Source organism: Empidonax traillii, unplaced genomic scaffold (genome assembly GCF_003031625.1).
Source record: "Empidonax traillii isolate 1590-97213 ecotype Southwest subspecies unplaced genomic scaffold, ASM303162v1 scaffold38:size1800464, whole genome shotgun sequence".
In the NCBI taxonomy this organism is placed as follows: domain Eukaryota; kingdom Metazoa; phylum Chordata; class Aves; order Passeriformes; family Tyrannidae; genus Empidonax; species Empidonax traillii.
In genome coordinates, this window is record NW_020955231.1 from 963,491 (window position 1) to 981,563 (window position 18,073).

Here is an 18,073-nt window from a genome sequence, read left to right on the forward strand (position 1 = left end):
TTAGGAAATATGTGTTAGTAAACATGTATTTCTGCAAATGTTTATGGAAATTCATTACAAGTTGCACAACACGGTAACATGTTTCTATAGCTCAATTTCAATCTAAGATATCCTTCACTCTTCACCTTTTTCTCTTCCTCCTCAGACAGATTTATCTTGATGGATTGGAAACATGGGGGGTGCTTACTGATGCATTTTGAGCCCTGTGATTATCTACAGGTGCGAGAGTCATGTTGCTTCCCTAGGTAATCTCATAAAAAGTGCAACCCTCAATAGCCATGGAAAGGCACCTCTTCCAAATTATATATCCAGATTTGAGGAAGGACCTGGCTAAGGCTATACATTCTATTATAGTATCATCACCGAGACAAGTGTGTCTTTCCCGGGTTAAGCCCTACGACCCTCCAGGGGTACAGTCACAGGATTTCAGCACCTGTGGTGCCTGGGGCAGCTTTTTCTTGCTGGCCAGGGGCAAGTTGAATGCAGGCAATCCCAGTTGTTAATATTGCAGGGTTTGCCTGGTGTAATCCTGTTTTGTTGGGTTTGGTTGTTGATTTTTTTGATTGTTTGTTTGTTTTGTTTGTTTTTTAATCAGGGCCAGCAGGCACTGCATGGCTTATGGAAATTCTGCGAAAGCAGAAGATTTCAGCCCCTTGTTTCCAAAACGAACACTGCATTTATCCCCGTTTTTCACTCCTGCTTTTACAATGACTTAACGAAGAGGATGCTCCGCGCTGCTGCCGTCGCTCACAGGGAGCGCTTCTGCACTTCGGCATTTCACTGAAACTTCATGACTGCCCCGACGCTGAGCAAAGGCTCCCGTCCAGCCCCTCTCCTCACGGAGCTTGCACGGGGTCCCACCGCCGCTTCCAGCCGGAGCTTCCCCTGGATCTGACCCGGGCTGCAGGAGCATGAGGGGTCCAGCTACATCCCAGCCGCCTCCTCCCCCTTCCAACTCTCCATCCTCAGGGGCCGTCCTTTAAGCAGCCTCTTCTCACGACGGCATCTAAGTCTTATCGCCGTAACGAAGCAGAGAATGACTCCTAGATTTGTCGGTGTTCCCAGGGCTCCTGGGATATTAGGGCTGACAGTGCCACCCCTCTGATCGGTGGCACCAGCTGAGCTGATTATAAAAGAGAGGATGCTTGTTGTCTGGGGGGAGCTGCTGGTGTGCCCTCTCCTGGTTGCTGAGGCAGACAAGCTGTTGGCATTCACTGATTATCTCTCTGCTAGCTTACAATTCCAGCCTGGGCAGGCAACCTTCACAATTCCAGTTAGAAAGTACTTCTGCTGGCAGTGACTAGTCATGAATTCATCTTGCCTAAACAACAGAGCTGAGAGCCACTTTAGAGCATCAGAGGAGCACGAACTGGAGACAGTGGGGAAGAAAGCTTGGGACAATCCTGTTTACAATGGCTCTCCTTCTACCTCCCTGAAGATTCAAACCATCTACAACCCCAAGTCTATCCTGGAAAATCCCTACGAGAACTTTGAAGAGGTTGGGGATCCACTGCCCTACCAGGAAGAACAGAGCAAAGCTGTGGATCGGAAGACAAGTCCTTTCCTCAAGTGCTTCTTCTACATCTTCAGAGGCATAAGAGGTAAAGCTCTAACATCCCACTAGAAAGGATTTTATAGCCCTCAGAAAGAACAATTGTATGCGGGAGGAGAGAGGGGATGAAGAAGGTAGAAACCTCATAGCGTCTGTGTAGCCCAGGACCCTGCTCAACAAGCAGTAGCATTACTCCAGAGATCATGTTTGGCTGACCTGGCAGGAGCATCCTCATTCCATGTGCCTGGCTATAGCTTCATGGTTTGTCCTGTTACCTTTACTACAAGGTTGGAGACTCAGTGGATGTGCTCAGGGTTATGCAGTGAATCTGAGCTTTGGACAGAGCTTAGATATTCGGAATCCCCAGGAGTCATCACTGTGATGATGAGCCCATTCTGTCTATGATTGCATTTTCTAGACAGAGTGGTCTGGCCTCTGTATTACAGTAACTTAAGAACTGATAGAAATATCCAGCAGAGAAAATCTAGCACTGACAGGACTGAAATGCAGGGGATTACAGGAATGTATCAAATAATGGTTTGCTTTAAGATAGCTGAAAGAAAGAGGTGCTGTTTTCCAGTTTAAAAAACAAAGGGGAATGAAATATTATGTAGGCTTAATCAGAGACACTCAAAACCCTGGGAGCAAGATAAGTCTCCTGTAAGTATGCAGTCCTGGGCAAGGGCATTATTTGAACAGTTTATTATAGAAGGCATAAAATCCTAATATTGTAAAAACAGGAAGATAAACCAAGAAACTGTTTCTTGTGAAAATTACATTTTCTTGCCAGTGTGGCTTTTCTTCTTTCTTCTTTTCTTCCTGACTTGGAAGGTAAGAACCTTTCTCAGAGCTGTACCCACTAACAGCACATGTGAGTGAATAACAGTATAGCTTGGTCCTGATTTGCACAGCCCCTCTATGATCAATATTTATTTGTCATTGTCATTACAGTCTAACACTATCTATTCATGTGGAAGTCAGAGCTGAGGCTTTAAAGGTTTCTCCTGGCCAAGGAACAGTGCTGGGTGGGCTTGGTGGGTGATTACAGATTTCCTAAAGAAATAACTGAAAACAAACCTCAAGTGATGTATTACAATTGCTGGATGCAATCTGAAAGGGTACTGGACCAGCCTCATGGTCCTTCAAGTATCATTTTGGGCAAGTTTCTGAACCAAGTTCTCAGGGATATTTGAGTGTCCCTGAAGTTAAGTGTTCCTTAGTACCCTTCTGTTCTCAAAGCAAAGAAAGTCTGTGGCTCTGCTTCAAACATATAGATAGTAAGGTTTCCCTGCCTCATGGAAAAAAAACCAGCAAACCAAACCTGTTAAAAGATTGTGATGTAGTCATCTCATCTGAGAATGAAGGTGGTCATTTAAATATGACCTGAATAGATGGGTGAGTTGTTTCCACTTGTTTTTCTGCATTGTGGAGATTCCTGTAGACCACATGACACTCTCTCCTCCACAGGAGTTAATCCAGATCTTCTCCAGGCTGTCATTTCTGTTGCTGGTCTGGATTGTCCAGAACAGGCTATTAGTTATCTGCCCAGGAGTGATGGCAGATTCTGGAACAGTCACGACAGTATTTGATGGTGCAAAAAGATCTCTGATCTGCTGAGATGCCAAAGACCTGTCAAAATGACAGGAGTAAATGCACACAGACCACTAAATCACTTTTGCTCACTCCAGAGAAAAAAAAAAGTGGTTTTTCATCTGCAAGAACTGGCTTCAAATATGTGGCCTTTGATCAGCTTTGATCCTGGCTTGCAAGAAAATGATTGCTGCATACTACTGGGGATAGGTATCGGAGCTGAGCTCTCTAGGAGCTGCAGAAAGCAGCAACACTACGGGTATTATCGACATGGCTTCTATCACTAGGCTTTCAATTGGAAGTTCTTATGCCTTTCAACTTCAGGAGCCTTCCAGAAATCACAGCAGAAAGCCATTTCAAAAAGAACAAACAAATACACTAATGGTATCGGGCTGTTCGTCAAACCCAAAATATCAAGGCTCCTTTTAAATGAAGTGTTTCTCTCTTATTGATCAATCCTGGTGACATTTAATGAGTTGCTTTCACTGTGGGAAGAAACAGGATCTCTAGCTGTTGCAATTGGCATAACTGTATTGGATTCAGCAGACCTCCACTGATAGATGACCTAAAGATAATTTGGCTCTAAATTTTATGCTGAAAATATTGAATTGTATTATCTGTATGAGTCTTATGGCCTACAAGAAAACTGCAAGAGTTTTTAGGTAGGCAAGGGACAAACATCTGGAACCTAATGGTTCAATGTGCTGTAAAAGGACTAATAGTTGTAAAGCTAACACCAGATGCAGTTCTGCTACAGAAGTCCTAACAGAAGGTCAGCTGTTGGCACAGTGAGATGAGAATTTATGGTTTCAAGAGACCTTGTGGCAAATCTCTGCAAAGAGTAAGCTGAAAAACAGTAAGAAAAAGTTCAATCCATAATGAGCTCAAACAGAAAATTGGAGAGGGATTTAGCAAAAATAAAAAGCCAATATATTGCAGTTTTGGTCAGCCCCAAGTCTTTTATTCATGTTGGAATGGTTCAAGTTCTTCTTAGGGTTTATTTAACACATTTTTATAGGTCTTAGTCAAGTTTTGAAATGAAAAGTGATTTGGCCTTGAAAAGCAAAAAAATTCAACTCTCCGCAGTGTTCTTTGAGAACAGAACTTCAGCTCCTCACATGGCCCTTCAGAATGGCAACAAAACTTGACAGTCTCTTCATACCCAACAGGTCTGTGGGGCACTACACTGACTGAGAACACAGCTGAAAACAGAGAGCTTTATGTGAAGACCACACTGCGAGAGCTGCTAGTCTATGTTGTGTTCTTGGTGGACATCTGTCTGTGTAAGTAGCTATCATATCTCATAGGCATCATTTCCATGTGCAGTGTGAGGGCAATAATGTGAGATTTTATTATTAGTCTTCCTTGCTCTGCTGTAAATGCTAAATTTATTGTATGTGCATTCACTGCAGCAGGAGGTCGTGCTATTAATCTATAGAATAGCTGCTCCACACAGAAGGTAAAATTACTGGCCGTTGCTAATTGATAATGGTTAGATTTAAGTAGTATTTTCTGATTCACATTATCAATTCTAGCCATTGATTCCACAGTTCTGGGAGAACCTACTCAAGGTTTTTAATTAGTTTCACAGCAAATGTTCAAGACCTAGAGAGCAGCTCCAGAAGCTTCCTGGCACCAAAGATACAGAGGTCAGAGAGATTTTGCCCTCTGAGACTGCAGGGGTGCCTGTGGTGGTAAAGCAGATAGCAGCTCTCACTGTTGTTCTTAGGTGAATTTAATGTGTCCCTGTACTGAATGCTAATGTTAGTGGACTTTGTGTAGATAGAACAATGGCTGTTTGGTTTTGGGAAGGTTCATTCATTATCACAAATGAGCACCTGTGGCACGGGACAGTGAAGAGGATTATATTTCATGGACCCTATGGCAAGAGAGATAGACAGACAATAGCAACCTAAGTTACTATCACACTGGCCCAGGGAGACAGTGCTCCTGTCACTCTTCCTAAAGAAGCAAGAGGTGCACACAGACGTACGTGTTGTCACACAGTGACTCATCCAGAAGGTGTGGGGGGGATTGTGTCTTGCACGTCAGCTGCTTTATTTTCCTGCTGTGCTTTCAAGAGCAGGACATGTTCCTAGTGATCACCATGATGGATGTTTTTCTGAAGGAAGAGGAGCACTGGAGAGTTGAAACAACATGCTCATGGAAGTTAGAGCCTGCTGCTGTTGGGGTTTCTTTTTACATGAGAACTTACCTGGAGCTGTCCTCCTGGGAAAAGAGGGTGGTCTCTGTCCCTTCATGGTTTCACATCAGAAAGTCAAAATACAGAACATGGGCTTTGTTCTGAGAAAGAAAATTTCCCTCAGAAATTTTGTCCGAGAACAAAAATTGTTACCTAGAATGTTCAGCTGCATCATCCAGTGGTATTTTCTCTCTCTACTGAACTTTTACAGTCTGTCAGTCTGACAGCTTAAATTCTGCAACATGCAACAAGTAAGTTTGTAAATCCCTAAGAAAGCAAAAGGTCCTAAGATTTCTTCTCCCATGCCTTGCTCAGCTTACCTGTGAAAGTACAAGTTACATATAAAGTGAATTTAGAAATATATCACGCTCCAATATTTAGGTATAAGAAAGGATCCTCCTCTTGTCTCTTCTCTTAGTGACATATGGAATGACAAGTTCAAGTGCCTATTACTACACCAAAGTGATGTCTGAGCTCTTTCTGCAAACCTCTTCAGATGGCCGTGTCTCCTTCCAGTCCATCGGCAGCATGGCTGACTTCTGGATGGTGAGTACAAATCTGGTCCAGCATGGGGAACCCTGAAAATCTCAGCTAGACTGGGACATTCAGTTCCCTCTGAATTTGCTACCTAGTGATTACAGCAAGGCATTTTATTGCCACAAGCTTCTGCCAGCTACTAGCAATAGTTACAATAACATTTGCATGCAAAATACTCACTGACTTAAAATAGCATTTATCCCTCTGAGCCAGAATACTGGCTAGGCTAAGTGTTGTGTGTGCCCAGAAGAGTCCATTTCCCAGTAACTTATCAGCTGAACAGGCAGGACATGACAAAAAAATTAAAGTGATCTGAGCATCAGTTCATTGCACAGATGGGAAGTACTGATCCAGAGAGGCCAAAGGGATTTACTTCATGTTTCCATGTGGTACAAGTGACTTTGAATCCTACAGTTCAGTGTCTTCATGCTGGTGTCTTAGTAATAGGCTTTTGTCCATTTTCACGGCAATTTGAGAACAGCATATTTAACCTGCCTGTAATTCATGCCTGGGCTTGTCTAATCTATAGATTCTTTATGATGAAGCTGGATTAAAATTCGCACTGACTTTTATCCAAGAGAATAAAGGGAAAAGATGTCTGGGGTCTAACATATATCTGCCAAAGAACTGGTGAAGGAATAATGAGAGCACAGTGAAGACCACTGAGTTATTGCAACCACTTATCTCTGACAGACAGAAATTGTTCATCAATTACGTTTGTCTTTTTCTATCATATTAAAACACTACAGCAAACAATGGCACTGTTGTTTCTCCCCCAGTGTTTCCAGGGCACTGGCACATGCTCTTTTCATAATTCACAACTAGTGCCAAGGCAGTTCCTTGAGACTTGTGCTGACTGAAGTGGAAGAGACAAAGAGACTTCAGAGCTTGTTTCTTTATGGGCCCAGGAAGGTGCAGCAGCCATACAACAGGCCTGTGAGAAACCATTGACAACCCTGCTGCCCAGCATCCCTCCTCTACCACCAGCCCTGGTCTTTCCCCTCCTTAACATACATCCAACACAAGCTTCTACTACCTTTGTCTTGGGGAACAGAGAGGGGCAGGTCAGGTCTTACTATCTCAGTCCCAGGCTATGAAAATTCCTCTGTGTGAGCTACAAAGAAGTTGTTCTCCTCTCCCTCCCTTGCAGTATGCACAAGGTCCCCTTCTGGATAATCTTTACTGGACAAAGTGGTACAACAACAAGTCCCTGACAGCGCACAGCACTCAGTCGTACATATATTACGAGAACCTGCTGCTGGGTGTGCCACGCATGAGACAACTGAAGGTGAAGAACAATTCCTGTGTGGTCCATAATGACTTCAAGGAGGAAATCTCAGGCTGCTATGATGTGTACTCAGAAGACAAGGAGGAAAAGGTCTCCTTTGGGCTCATCAATGGAACGGCGTAAGTACATCTAAACCAAATTAGCCTCTTCTAGTTAAAACAAGATCTGCTGAGCTACAGGATGCTGAGGGTGAGTTTCTCCCATAATGCTGGAATTCCCCTTGCAGTCAGAGGCAGCAATTTTGTCTGTCAGTAAGGTCAAGGAAAAGCATAACTTTCCCTGTTGGGAAAGCCATGAAAAATCCAGCAGAAAATTAAGTAGAAATTGTTGCCTGTTTTAAAGAGTGTGAGGTTAAATAAAGACCTTTGAGACTAGATTCATCAAAAGGATGATCCTATTTGCTTTCTTCTGGGATTTCAGGAGCCAAAGAGAACAGCGTACATCCCTTTCATCTTGACAACCTATTTCTCTACAATAATATGAGGTAGCTTCAGTTTAAAAACTCTTTACTTGCTGCATGAGTCTTGATCTGTGAACAAGAAGTTATTGTTCATAAGGAAATATGAGTGCAAGAGTGTTCTAAGCAGACGATTGTGTGCAATGTGTGTAGAAGACAATAGAGCCGATCCTGGAAGCAACTCCCACGAAAATAAGACTGACCTGGCCAATGGATCTCCAAATTTTCCCTCTAAAGAATCGCATGTGTTACTGCTGGGAAGCACCAGACTAGAAAACTAACAATAATAAAGAAATGATGTAGGGTCAGATCTGGAATAGGAATTAAGTGCCAATTCTTTAATTAAAAACTGTTGAAGATATAGTCTAATTTTCCAGGCTACAAGGTGATATCCAAACCTGGGGTGGTGAAACCTTTGCTTATGGTTTGTCTGTTACAGGTGGAAGTACCATTCTGAGGAGGAGCTTGGTGGTTCATCTCACTGGGGAAGACTAACCAGTTACAGTGGGGGAGGATACTACATAGACCTCAAGTTGACCAGAGAAGAGAGTGCTGAAGCCCTGCAAGTCTTGAAGGAGAAGTTATGGCTGGATCGGGGAACACGAGTTGTCTTCATTGATTTCTCTGTGTATAATGCAAATATCAATCTGTTCTGTGTTCTGAGGTAAGCTGAGTCCAGCTGAACATTCTTCAGCTTCTTGCATCTTCCTCAATGCCATGGTTTCTTAAAATGCAAATACTTTATTAAGGTTTACCAGTGGGGTAGGTCTGAGTGGTGTCAGTAGAAATTGCATGGATTAGGAAGAAGTGTTGGTCTTCCTGACATAATCAGTCACACTTTTCTTTATCTTTTACCCTTTCCTGTCACAGGCAGTGAAGCAGCAGAGATATGGCTGTGTACACATGTGCACAACTCTTCCACTCATGGTCTGGTGGATAGCTTATGCTCAAGTTTGATGTCTCTCAAAATCCCAGAGCCTCCATCCTCTTGTTTATAATTATCAGAATTTTCTTGTCCCCTTCAAGGTTAGTTGTTGAGTTTCCAGCCACTGGTGGTGCCATTCCTTCCTGGCAAATCCGGACGGTCAAACTTATACGATATGTCAGTGCATGGGACTTCTTCATTGTTGCCTGTGAAATTGTATTCTGTGTCTTCATCTTCTACTATGTGGTGGAGGAGACTTTGGAGCTGCGTATCCACAAGCTTCAGTACTTCACCAGCATCTGGAACATCCTGGATGTGGTTGTCATTCTGGTGAGGACCCTTACACAAGTTTTGGGGGGAGCAATCGCAGAGAGGTACAAGAGCCGAAATAAATGAAAGAATGTGGGAACTAGTCCAGATAGGACAAGAGCTGGCACAAGTTTTGCTCTAAAATGAACTAGCAGAATAAATGGTGCTCTTCTGTCAAATGTTAGGGGAAAATTCTTTCTTTATAGATATCTGAGAGACTGTGAAATCATTCAGTGCATCAAGACCTTATTTCCATCCCCCATCAGCAGACTGCAGCTGTGGACTGCTATATTAAGGAGTTCTGTGACACTTTAATTTCTGAGGAAAGCATAGGTACAGTGGTCACTGCAGACTATTCCTCTTCCTCTTTGCAGCTCTCCATTGTTGCCATTGGGTTTCACATCTTTCGCACCATTGAGGTGAACAGGCTGCTGGGAGAGTTGCTGAAACACCCCAACACCTACGCAGATTTTGAGTTCTTGGCATTCTGGCAGACTCAATATAACAATATGAATGCAGTCAACTTATTCTTTGCCTGGATCAAGGTATTGTAGTGGGTCTGGGAGGTGCCAGGTCTCCAGTCAGACCTCTTCCCCTAGATAATTTGGCATTTGTCTCTTCCATCCCTCTGAGTAAATGAGTGTAACAGCTATACAACAGAGGATTTTCCTCAAAGTCATATGCTCTGTTTTGCAGTAAATCTGGACAACTTTTCACCCTGCATTCTGAGACCAGTTATTGGTATTGGAAGATAACACCCAGGGAGATGAGCTCAGAGATTGTGGTGGAAAAGTAGTTTTAGAAAATGCTGAGTACAATGTAATTTTGTCCATCCTGTACTATTTTAGTATTCCAGAGGATAATCTTACAAACCATGTTTTCCTTTCACGATGGCCCCTCAGAAGTGGAAGTTACTCATGTGTTGGCACGGACTTTGCATTTCAACCAAAGCATCTTGGCATGGTGGAAAGCCACTCTGTATTTGGGGCTCCTTGTTAGCTTTAAGAAATCTGTCCTTCTAGCTGTCCCTGTTTTATATTTTCCTTTGACAAAGGGAACAAAGCCATATGTTTATGACCTCCAGGAGGACTGCAGCACACCCAGGACAAATATCCTGAACACTAAGCTGGTATTCCTCTAGCCTGGCTTTCTTCTCAGTGCTTTGGTACTATAGTTAACCTCTTGTCTCAGTAAGCCTGCACGTACCTGAGAGAGACTGACCTAGCTGATGGTTTGGCCTAACTGTCCTCATTCTTTCATCCTGCAGATATTCAAGTACATTAGCTTTAACAAAACAATGACCCAGCTCTCCTCCACCCTGGCACGTTGCGCCAAGGACATCCTGGGCTTTGCCATTATGTTCTTCATTGTCTTCTTTGCCTATGCCCAGCTGGGTTACCTTCTTTTTGGGACACAAGTGGAAAACTTCAGTACCTTTGTTAAATGCATGTAAGTGTTATAAGATAGAATCACATAGCTATAATTTTATCAAAAGAATTTTAACTGCTTTCCATCCTTCCCTACAGATGCAAATATGAATGTCAATCAGACACCTGTTTTATCTTATTGTAATACAGCCACAGTGTTTAATAAGTCACTCATAGTCCTCTGGTTGTGACATCTTCACGGACAAAAGAACACAATGAGAAAATTGATTGTAACAGACAGAGTTCTGGTTGTCAGGGTTTATTGGTAAGGATGAGTAGCTGAACCTATATTCTGACTGACTTAAACCCTGCTCTGGTTTGTTCCTGTGCCCATCTGGGCTGCAGGCAGGTTCAGGTTTACCTCAGGACTGTTTGATACTGTAGGATAAATGCATGTGCCTCTGTGTAATCTTGGGTTCTTTCTTTCCTCCAGCTTCACCCAGTTTCGGATCATTCTCGGAGATTTTGACTACAATTCCATTGACAATGCCAACAGGGTCCTTGGGCCTATTTACTTTGTCACCTATGTGTTCTTTGTTTTCTTTGTGCTCCTGGTAAGCAAGAAAATACTCCTTGTCCCTGTACTGACAGCAGTGTTTGAGACACCCCTCCTGACAATCCCCGAGTTAGGTGCAGTGCAAATGCTTAGAGGGAAAGGGAGTTCATTTTGGAACCTTTGCAGTGCAAATAGACCACAGTAGGCAAAGTGTGTGTTATTACAGTTGGGGATTTGATTATGAGGGTGATTAAGGGCCTTATTCATATCTTTTAAGGTGAAGACTAAATCTGACTGGGAATACCACTAATGTGTTAGCTGAATTCAAGGGGATCAGATTAGCTGTTTTGTAAAAGGCAGTGAAAAAAGCATGGGGGACAGACTCTGGCTTTCTAGACAATGGATGCAGAGGGTTGCTCATAACATCCAGGTTAAACATCCATTGTCAGAAATCTCAATGTAACTGAAGATTTTGCAAGAAAAGCTATCAAAGGTAGTATTTGAAATGGTAACAAATACCTCCAATCACTGCTTTCACTGCAAAAATGTGAGAAAACACAGTGTGGCTGAAGCAGGCTTTCCCTTTACGCATTTTAGTCTGCCCAAGAGAGACTCTGTGCAGAAATAGCTCCTTGTTTAACTAAGTCCTGCCTCTTGCTGCTTCAGCTGCTGGAGCAGGCACGATGTCTTATGCATGTTCACCTCTCTTCTTCCCCTTTTTCTAGAACATGTTTCTGGCCATCATCAATGACACCTACTCAGAAGTCAAGGAGGAGCTTTCAAGCCAGAAGGATGAGCTGCAACTCTCTGACATCTTGAAGCAGGTGATGAATATAGCGAAAGCCATGCTACTTTCTAGCTAAATCATGAAGCATTTTTTTGGAGTCCCTAAGCTAAGTCGAATTCACTAGAGAGAAACAGTGATTGCCAGCTCCAGATACATCTTCTTTGAGTGCACAGGACTCACAGTTTCTTTCAGGGATAAATCAAGCTCCCAGATCCTTTAGCAATGAGAAGATGAAAAAGCAGGGGTTGAGGGAATCTGGTTACTTGATGTAGTGGTTCTGAGAGACTTTTCTTCACAGGATGGTCTCTAGGCAAAGTTCTTTCAAGTCCTTGATAGAATGTACTTTGATCAATAACATGGCAGGTCCTACTTTGCTCAGCTGAGCATGTTACAGTGGTGCAAACCTGGTGAGTTACGTCTGGATTTCCCATGGGCAAATTTCAGAAAAGTTCCTGGAGGGTCACAACTCTGCTGTGGGAGCAATATTCTGCAAAGAATAGTATTTGAGCCATTATCCTAAACAGCTGATGGACTGGGAAATCAGATAAAGGAAGAATTGTGAGAAGAAAAGTAGAGGACTGGCATGTTGGTGTCACTTTGAAGGTGTGGTCCCAGTTTAAAGATGAAGTTCATTCAGCAGTGTTGTATTTTTGGAAATAGGTTTTGGGGAATATTTTTGCTTGTGGAAAACTTATAAACTTCCTGTATTACTTAGCATAGGCTCACCTGTGCTCTGCTCTACTTTTGACTGTTCTGTCTGCATAATTCTGTGTCTGTTTGCACCTTTGGTAACAGAGCTACAACCGGACACTCATGAGGCTGAAGCTGAAGAAGGAGCGAATTTCCGATGTGCAGAAAGCACTGCAGAATGGAACGAAAGAATTAGACTTTGAAGACTTCAAGAACAGCTTGAAGGAGTAAGTGAGTCATCTTGGCGGATGCCCGCTTAGCTCTTTCTGTTGGTAACACAGGTAATCTAGATTCTCTGGTTTTCAAGACTGGGAGAGCAATTAGCTCAGATCTGGGCAATGTAAGACACACAAAAAAAGGAGTTTTCTTTCCTCACATGTTTATTCTCCTGGTCTAAATAGGTTTGTGCTACTATCTCTTGCCTATTCGGGGTGTTAAGGTTTGTCACTGGCAGGAGGAAACAATACACTGATTTCAAAAGTTGTGTTTTCAGTGTAATTCTGTGCTTTGAGTTTTCTCTGTCTATTCTTTTCCAGGCTGGGCCATACAGACCATGAGATCACAGCAGCTTTCTCCAGGTTTGACAAAGATGGCAACCACATCCTTGATGAAGAGGAGCAACAGCAGATGAAGCATGACCTCGAGGCAAAAAGGGTAAAAAAGGGCAAGGGAAAAAATCTTCTGTTTGGTAGAGTTTGCACCAAAATGGCCCCAGGAATCTTTTTGGGTTTGTGGTATAAACTAAGCAGGCAACTCAAATACAGTTCCAACTGTGCCTGGGTTACAGCTGAGTATATCGTTGCCTGTGAAGCTGTGTGTTATTCACAGTAAAGCTGGCACAGAGTTAGTATCCAGCTTTGCAGGAATTTCTTTATCTTCCAGGTTGCTCTGAACACAGAGATTGAAAATTTGGGGAAATCCTATGGTGAAAACAACCTGGATGAGAATCTGATCTACAGGGAAGCAAGAGATAACCACACCAATAAAGCCAGCTGGGTCTCCAAAGAAGAGTTCCAAGTGTATGTTTGTGCTGTCTGTAGTTTCACCCCTCTGCAAATGAGGGGTCTGATTCCCTACTGCTTCCTTCCCTAACGTAACTCTTTACAGTGGTGTTGAGCGGTTTCAGTCAGATCTTGTCTCTTTTATCTTGCACATGCATAAATAAGCAGGTCAGGAGACAACTGGGACAATTCTAGTAATGTAGTTTGCTTGTTCATATAAAAAACTGAGCTAAGAAAATTTGCTTTCTGCCTCTTGAATAACCTCTGCAGCTGTCAGTTGGCCACAGGCAATATGCTGTCATGTCTCAGATCAGAAGGTGGCCCAGATAACTGGGCCAAGGGAAGCTGATACCTTTACAGAAGATCCTGTGGGAATAAATATCCTTGATTTACAGCCTAGTTGGCCTTTATCATCCAGGTCCAAGAATAACTCTTGGCTGTTTCTTCCACAGCAGGAGCATGGGATAAATATAGCACAGAGAATCAGGAGATTCTGATTCTGCTACTCAGAAACACTGAGCAAACCACATAGGGCCATATCAAAGGAGAGGCAGGGGCAATATTTAATTATATGGAATTATACTGTGTCTGGACAGTGATCCAAAGTGGCTGGGATCCACCCTAAGCAGAGTCACTGATTACAGATGAAAACACAATACAGCAGGAAGTTATGCCTTCAGTGGGTGTGAATCAATTATCTGATGGGGAGCATTCATTCCTGTTTGAGGTCTGGCCCATTGTCTGTGAGATATTTGCTGCAAATCCAACTAAACATCACAAGAAAAAGCTTACAAATGCTCTCCATGTCTCCCCCAGCCTGCTGCAACGTGTACTGCAGCTGGAACTGTCCATAAACAGCACTGGCTCCAAGACTGATGCAGTGGTGAGCAAGCTCGATGTGCCAGAAAGGAACAAGCTGAAGAGGGAAGACCTGGAGGGCAAACCACTGAATGATGTTAGTAAGGTTGGTAGTCCTCCACCATGCATTTGAACCTGCTTCACATTAGGTGACCAGCCCTGCTCTGTGAAAGTACCTGGTGCCATCTTTGCTTTTCCAATCCCCACTGACGGAAGACAAAAAGGGTCGGGCAGGATCAGCATTCTGTATGATCAAGCCTTTTCTGTTCAAGAAAAGTGACACAAAGCCTCTTGCTTTTATGTCCCCTCAGTTAACTATGGCATCTGTAAACACACTTTCTGGCTCCTTTGAGGCCAAGTTCAATCCTGTGGCAGTGGATGCAATTCACTGACAATTCAGTTGCTTGGTAACTGCTTATCCTCAGACATTAAAAGAAAAATTGAGATAGTCCTCTCCAGGAAGAACAGCTCATGACAGTGTTGTGAACTGTGATCTTAACAACAACTTGCCTGTGGATATTTATCAAACATATGTGATGGAGGACTGTTAGCAGTGTGCTTACAGCATCTCATTGCAGAATTGTGACTTTTGCCAAAGACTGCCTATATCCAGTCATCCAGCGTATTTTGGGTCTTCAGCTTTAAAGTCAAAGGCAGCAAGGCATGTGGGAACCATGTCATTACTTCATGCTTTTATGGCCCTAATAATGAGAATAGCCAAATGGCACAAAGTGACCTGGCTGAGTAAGAAAGAAGCCTTCCTTTTACAGAGTAGTCTTGTGATCACTTCCCATATGAAAGAGTGTCTTGGGAGGTCCAATTTCTCATGTGAATGTACCTGAAAGCTTATTTGAGTAATTGTTTGCAGATTTGCTTTGCCACAGCATTTCTTGTAGAGGGTGAAAAGGGATGAATCTCTCCTCCTTTGTTTAATGCTTGAATGTGCATTCATCACTGTACTGCAGCAAACAGTATATTAGATCTTTAGTAGACAGGCAGGATTGTACTAATTTCTGAAAGAATATGGGAAGGTATTTAAGTATCATGCACACCTTGCCTCTCTCCTGGAGTGTTGCTGAAGTTCTTGGTACCTTTTTTCTGGTTCACAGGAAGAAGAAGCCAGTCAGGAAGAGCTGCACTCCCAGAGCCTAGACCAGCTGGGGAAGGAAGAAGCAGAAACTTCGGGAATGGAACACGTACAGAGAAACAACTTGAGTGACAACTCTTCCCAAAATGGTGTCTACCACATCTTGCCCAGGTCAAACATGCTGGGGTCTCAAGTGTCCAAGAACATTATCCAGCCACAGTCGGATGTGCACTTCTAGCAAACAGCCAAGTGCTCCCAATCTGGCTCCCACGGTACTAAGTCACTGTCAGTTGTTCCCCCACTGTTGAGATAATCCAGATAGCTGGACACAGACACCACTGTTGCCAGGAACAGTCTGTGTGAAAAATCAGGGCTGCTCTTCTTCAGTGTAATGATGTGTAATGTCACAGAGTAGAACTGCTACCCTTTCTCCCCCTGGTATTTCTGGAGTAGGTGAAATTTGGAACCAGGTAATGTATTAGGTTTCTGCCTCTGAACAAGCTGACACAAAGTCTCTTATCTATCCTTTCCCAAAAAGTAGGGACCCCAGAACTCTGAACACTTGTGTCCAGAGTGGCATATTGCAACTTGTTCCCAACACACACAATTGTCTGCAGAAAACAGATGTGATTATATTCAGTTTTCTTTACATTATAATCACTAGAGTGAGATGGAAAGAAGAAGTTTAGTTGTGTCTACCTGGTTACAGATGGTTTTGTTCTGCTGTAGTTTGTTTCCAGATTACCATGGTAACCTTCCCTGTATCTTAGATTCAGATGTTGAGAGAAGAGGATACTAACACCTAACTTTGGACAACTAAAATTAGAAATGACTGACAGTTTAATTGGGAGGAAATCTGAAATACTCTAAACTAAGAACCAGTTGTTATTGGTAAAGTCTTGGGTCTGAGTGTTAGGGAACAAACTTCTGGTTATGTGGTTTTCAACACAGCTGTTGATGCTCTATCATTTTTTTTCACATTCCTTAAATTGCATCTCAAGGTTCTTCAAAAAACTAGCACCACATTTATGAAGCTGTGATCTTGCTTTTGCCAAGGAAACAATTTGCAGTTGTGGGTCCTGACACCATTTCAGTTGAAGAATATTGTGAAAATGAGATGTGTCTGTTTTTCAACCACATGCATGCAAAATACTTCTTTTCCAGGCATTTCTCCCTTTGCTGAGACTTCTCTTTCCTTCTAACTGGTGCAGAGTATTGCTGCTATTACAGGGTCACTGTAAATGTATTCCCAATATATTAATCACTGGTATTCTACAATAGTTAAACTCAATTAGACTCTGTAGGCTTAAAGCCAATAGAAATGTGAGTTGTACCAGGCAATTGCTAACAGCTCTCATTAGTGCTACCCTGTTTAAGCATGCTATGCAGTGCAGTGATAAGTTTCAGCTGCAAGGACTGAGCAGGAGCTGGGAGGAGGAGCTTGTCACCCAGCCCACAGTGAGCTTAGATTTTGGACTGGAGCTGTGGGTGCAGTAACTGGAGGCTGTCGCAATTCACTTCCCATCAGCAGGTCCTGCTGTTGGGAACAAGACTCACCCATGAGACATTGTCATGGTTCTTGACTCCCAGTTCCACTGAATTCAGAATTAAGCAAGATCTTCCCACCTTCAGCTTTTCCAGCTGAACTTGTATCAGTGGTGTTGCTTACTTCCTCCTGCTCTCTGCACTGAAGCTATTATCTTATTCAGAACTTCCCAAAATGGGCCTTTTCTTTTTTTTTTTTTTTCCCAAATTTTAATTAAACAGGAAATCTGTCTGCTAAATTGTATTTGAACAGAGGAGCTATGTGCTCTGTAATGGGCTTGAAGAGCACACGCAGCCCCTTGCAATTAACTAATTAGGTCCTTTATGTGTTGAAAGACATAGAGGGAGGTTCTTCCTTAAATTCATTTGTAAGACCCTCTTTTAGATCCTGGATCAATATCAGTCTGTGGTTACGGAGGCATAATTGCAAAATCAAAAATGGAGGCTCTTCGAGGTCTCTGAAGGAGTGCCTTTTCTACAGGCTCAAAATATTGGGTGAGGTTCTGAGTCTGTGTTACTGCATAGATATGAAATACTCGGGATGCCAATCTTTGAAGAACTAAATCTAACACCATGGGAGAGATCCAAGAAGCAACTTGAGGTGGTTGATCCTGTGCTAATGGACTCAGTGGAAGATATGTTGCTGGTTGAGGCTTAGACTCTGAAAAGAGCAATGATTACTGTGAAGGCAATATGATCCTGAAATCATGTCTTGCCAAGAAAATGAAGGTAAAAATTATTATCTGTAAGGCCTGGGTTTATAAAGCCTCAGATTTCTCACAGAAAGAATGTTTGTTTGGTTCTGCTCAAGAGAATAACCTTCTGCAGAGAAGGTGGCACAGGACCTCCCTCTTTGCATTGCTCAGTGTTTCTGTTTCCCTTTTCAGCTGTGCCAAACACCCACAACACCAGCCCCACGGATAACTTGCCCACTGAGGCAGGGATACTGCAGCACAGTGAAAGAGCCTGTCAGTAGGCATGGGAAGGCAACCTCCACCACCCTGCTCCTTTCTGCATAGGGACCCCCAGAAGTGTCAGGGGAAGCAGGGGAAGCACAGAGGACAATGGAGTGATAGCTGGACTCAGATCCATGGGACAGTGACCTGCAGCCTTAGGCAACCAGCTCACAGGCACTGTGGTCTGCTCTTTAGGGCAGCAGGAGAAACAAAATGGTCATGTTTGCGCTGCAGGGTTTGTTCTTGCCCAAAACTTGGGAAGCCAGCTTTCCCCTGCAAAGGGAGGGCAGGAGAGTCTTCACAGGGCCACTGCAGCTGGCAGAGATGCCTGCCCCTCACTCTGCCTCACTGTAGCCAGAAACTAG

General features: G+C 43.2%; 1 protein-coding gene across 1 annotated transcript; it reads left to right on the plus strand.

Moving 5' to 3' along the window:
- Positions 1-1,112: 1,112 nt before the first annotated feature.
- Positions 1,113-16,608, plus strand: PKD2L1 (polycystin 2 like 1, transient receptor potential cation channel). The gene is made up of 15 exons (XM_027878145.1): positions 1,113-1,601; positions 4,312-4,425; positions 5,764-5,891; positions 7,033-7,289; positions 8,067-8,291; positions 8,654-8,882; positions 9,236-9,406; positions 10,129-10,310; positions 10,722-10,842; positions 11,510-11,608; positions 12,367-12,488; positions 12,798-12,915; positions 13,144-13,280; positions 14,079-14,226; positions 15,230-16,608. Exons 1-15 carry the CDS (start codon positions 1,307-1,309, stop codon positions 15,443-15,445), a joined length of 2,562 nt encoding a protein of 853 aa, XP_027733946.1. The 5' UTR covers positions 1,113-1,306; the 3' UTR covers positions 15,446-16,608.
- Positions 16,609-18,073: the final 1,465 nt, after the last annotated feature.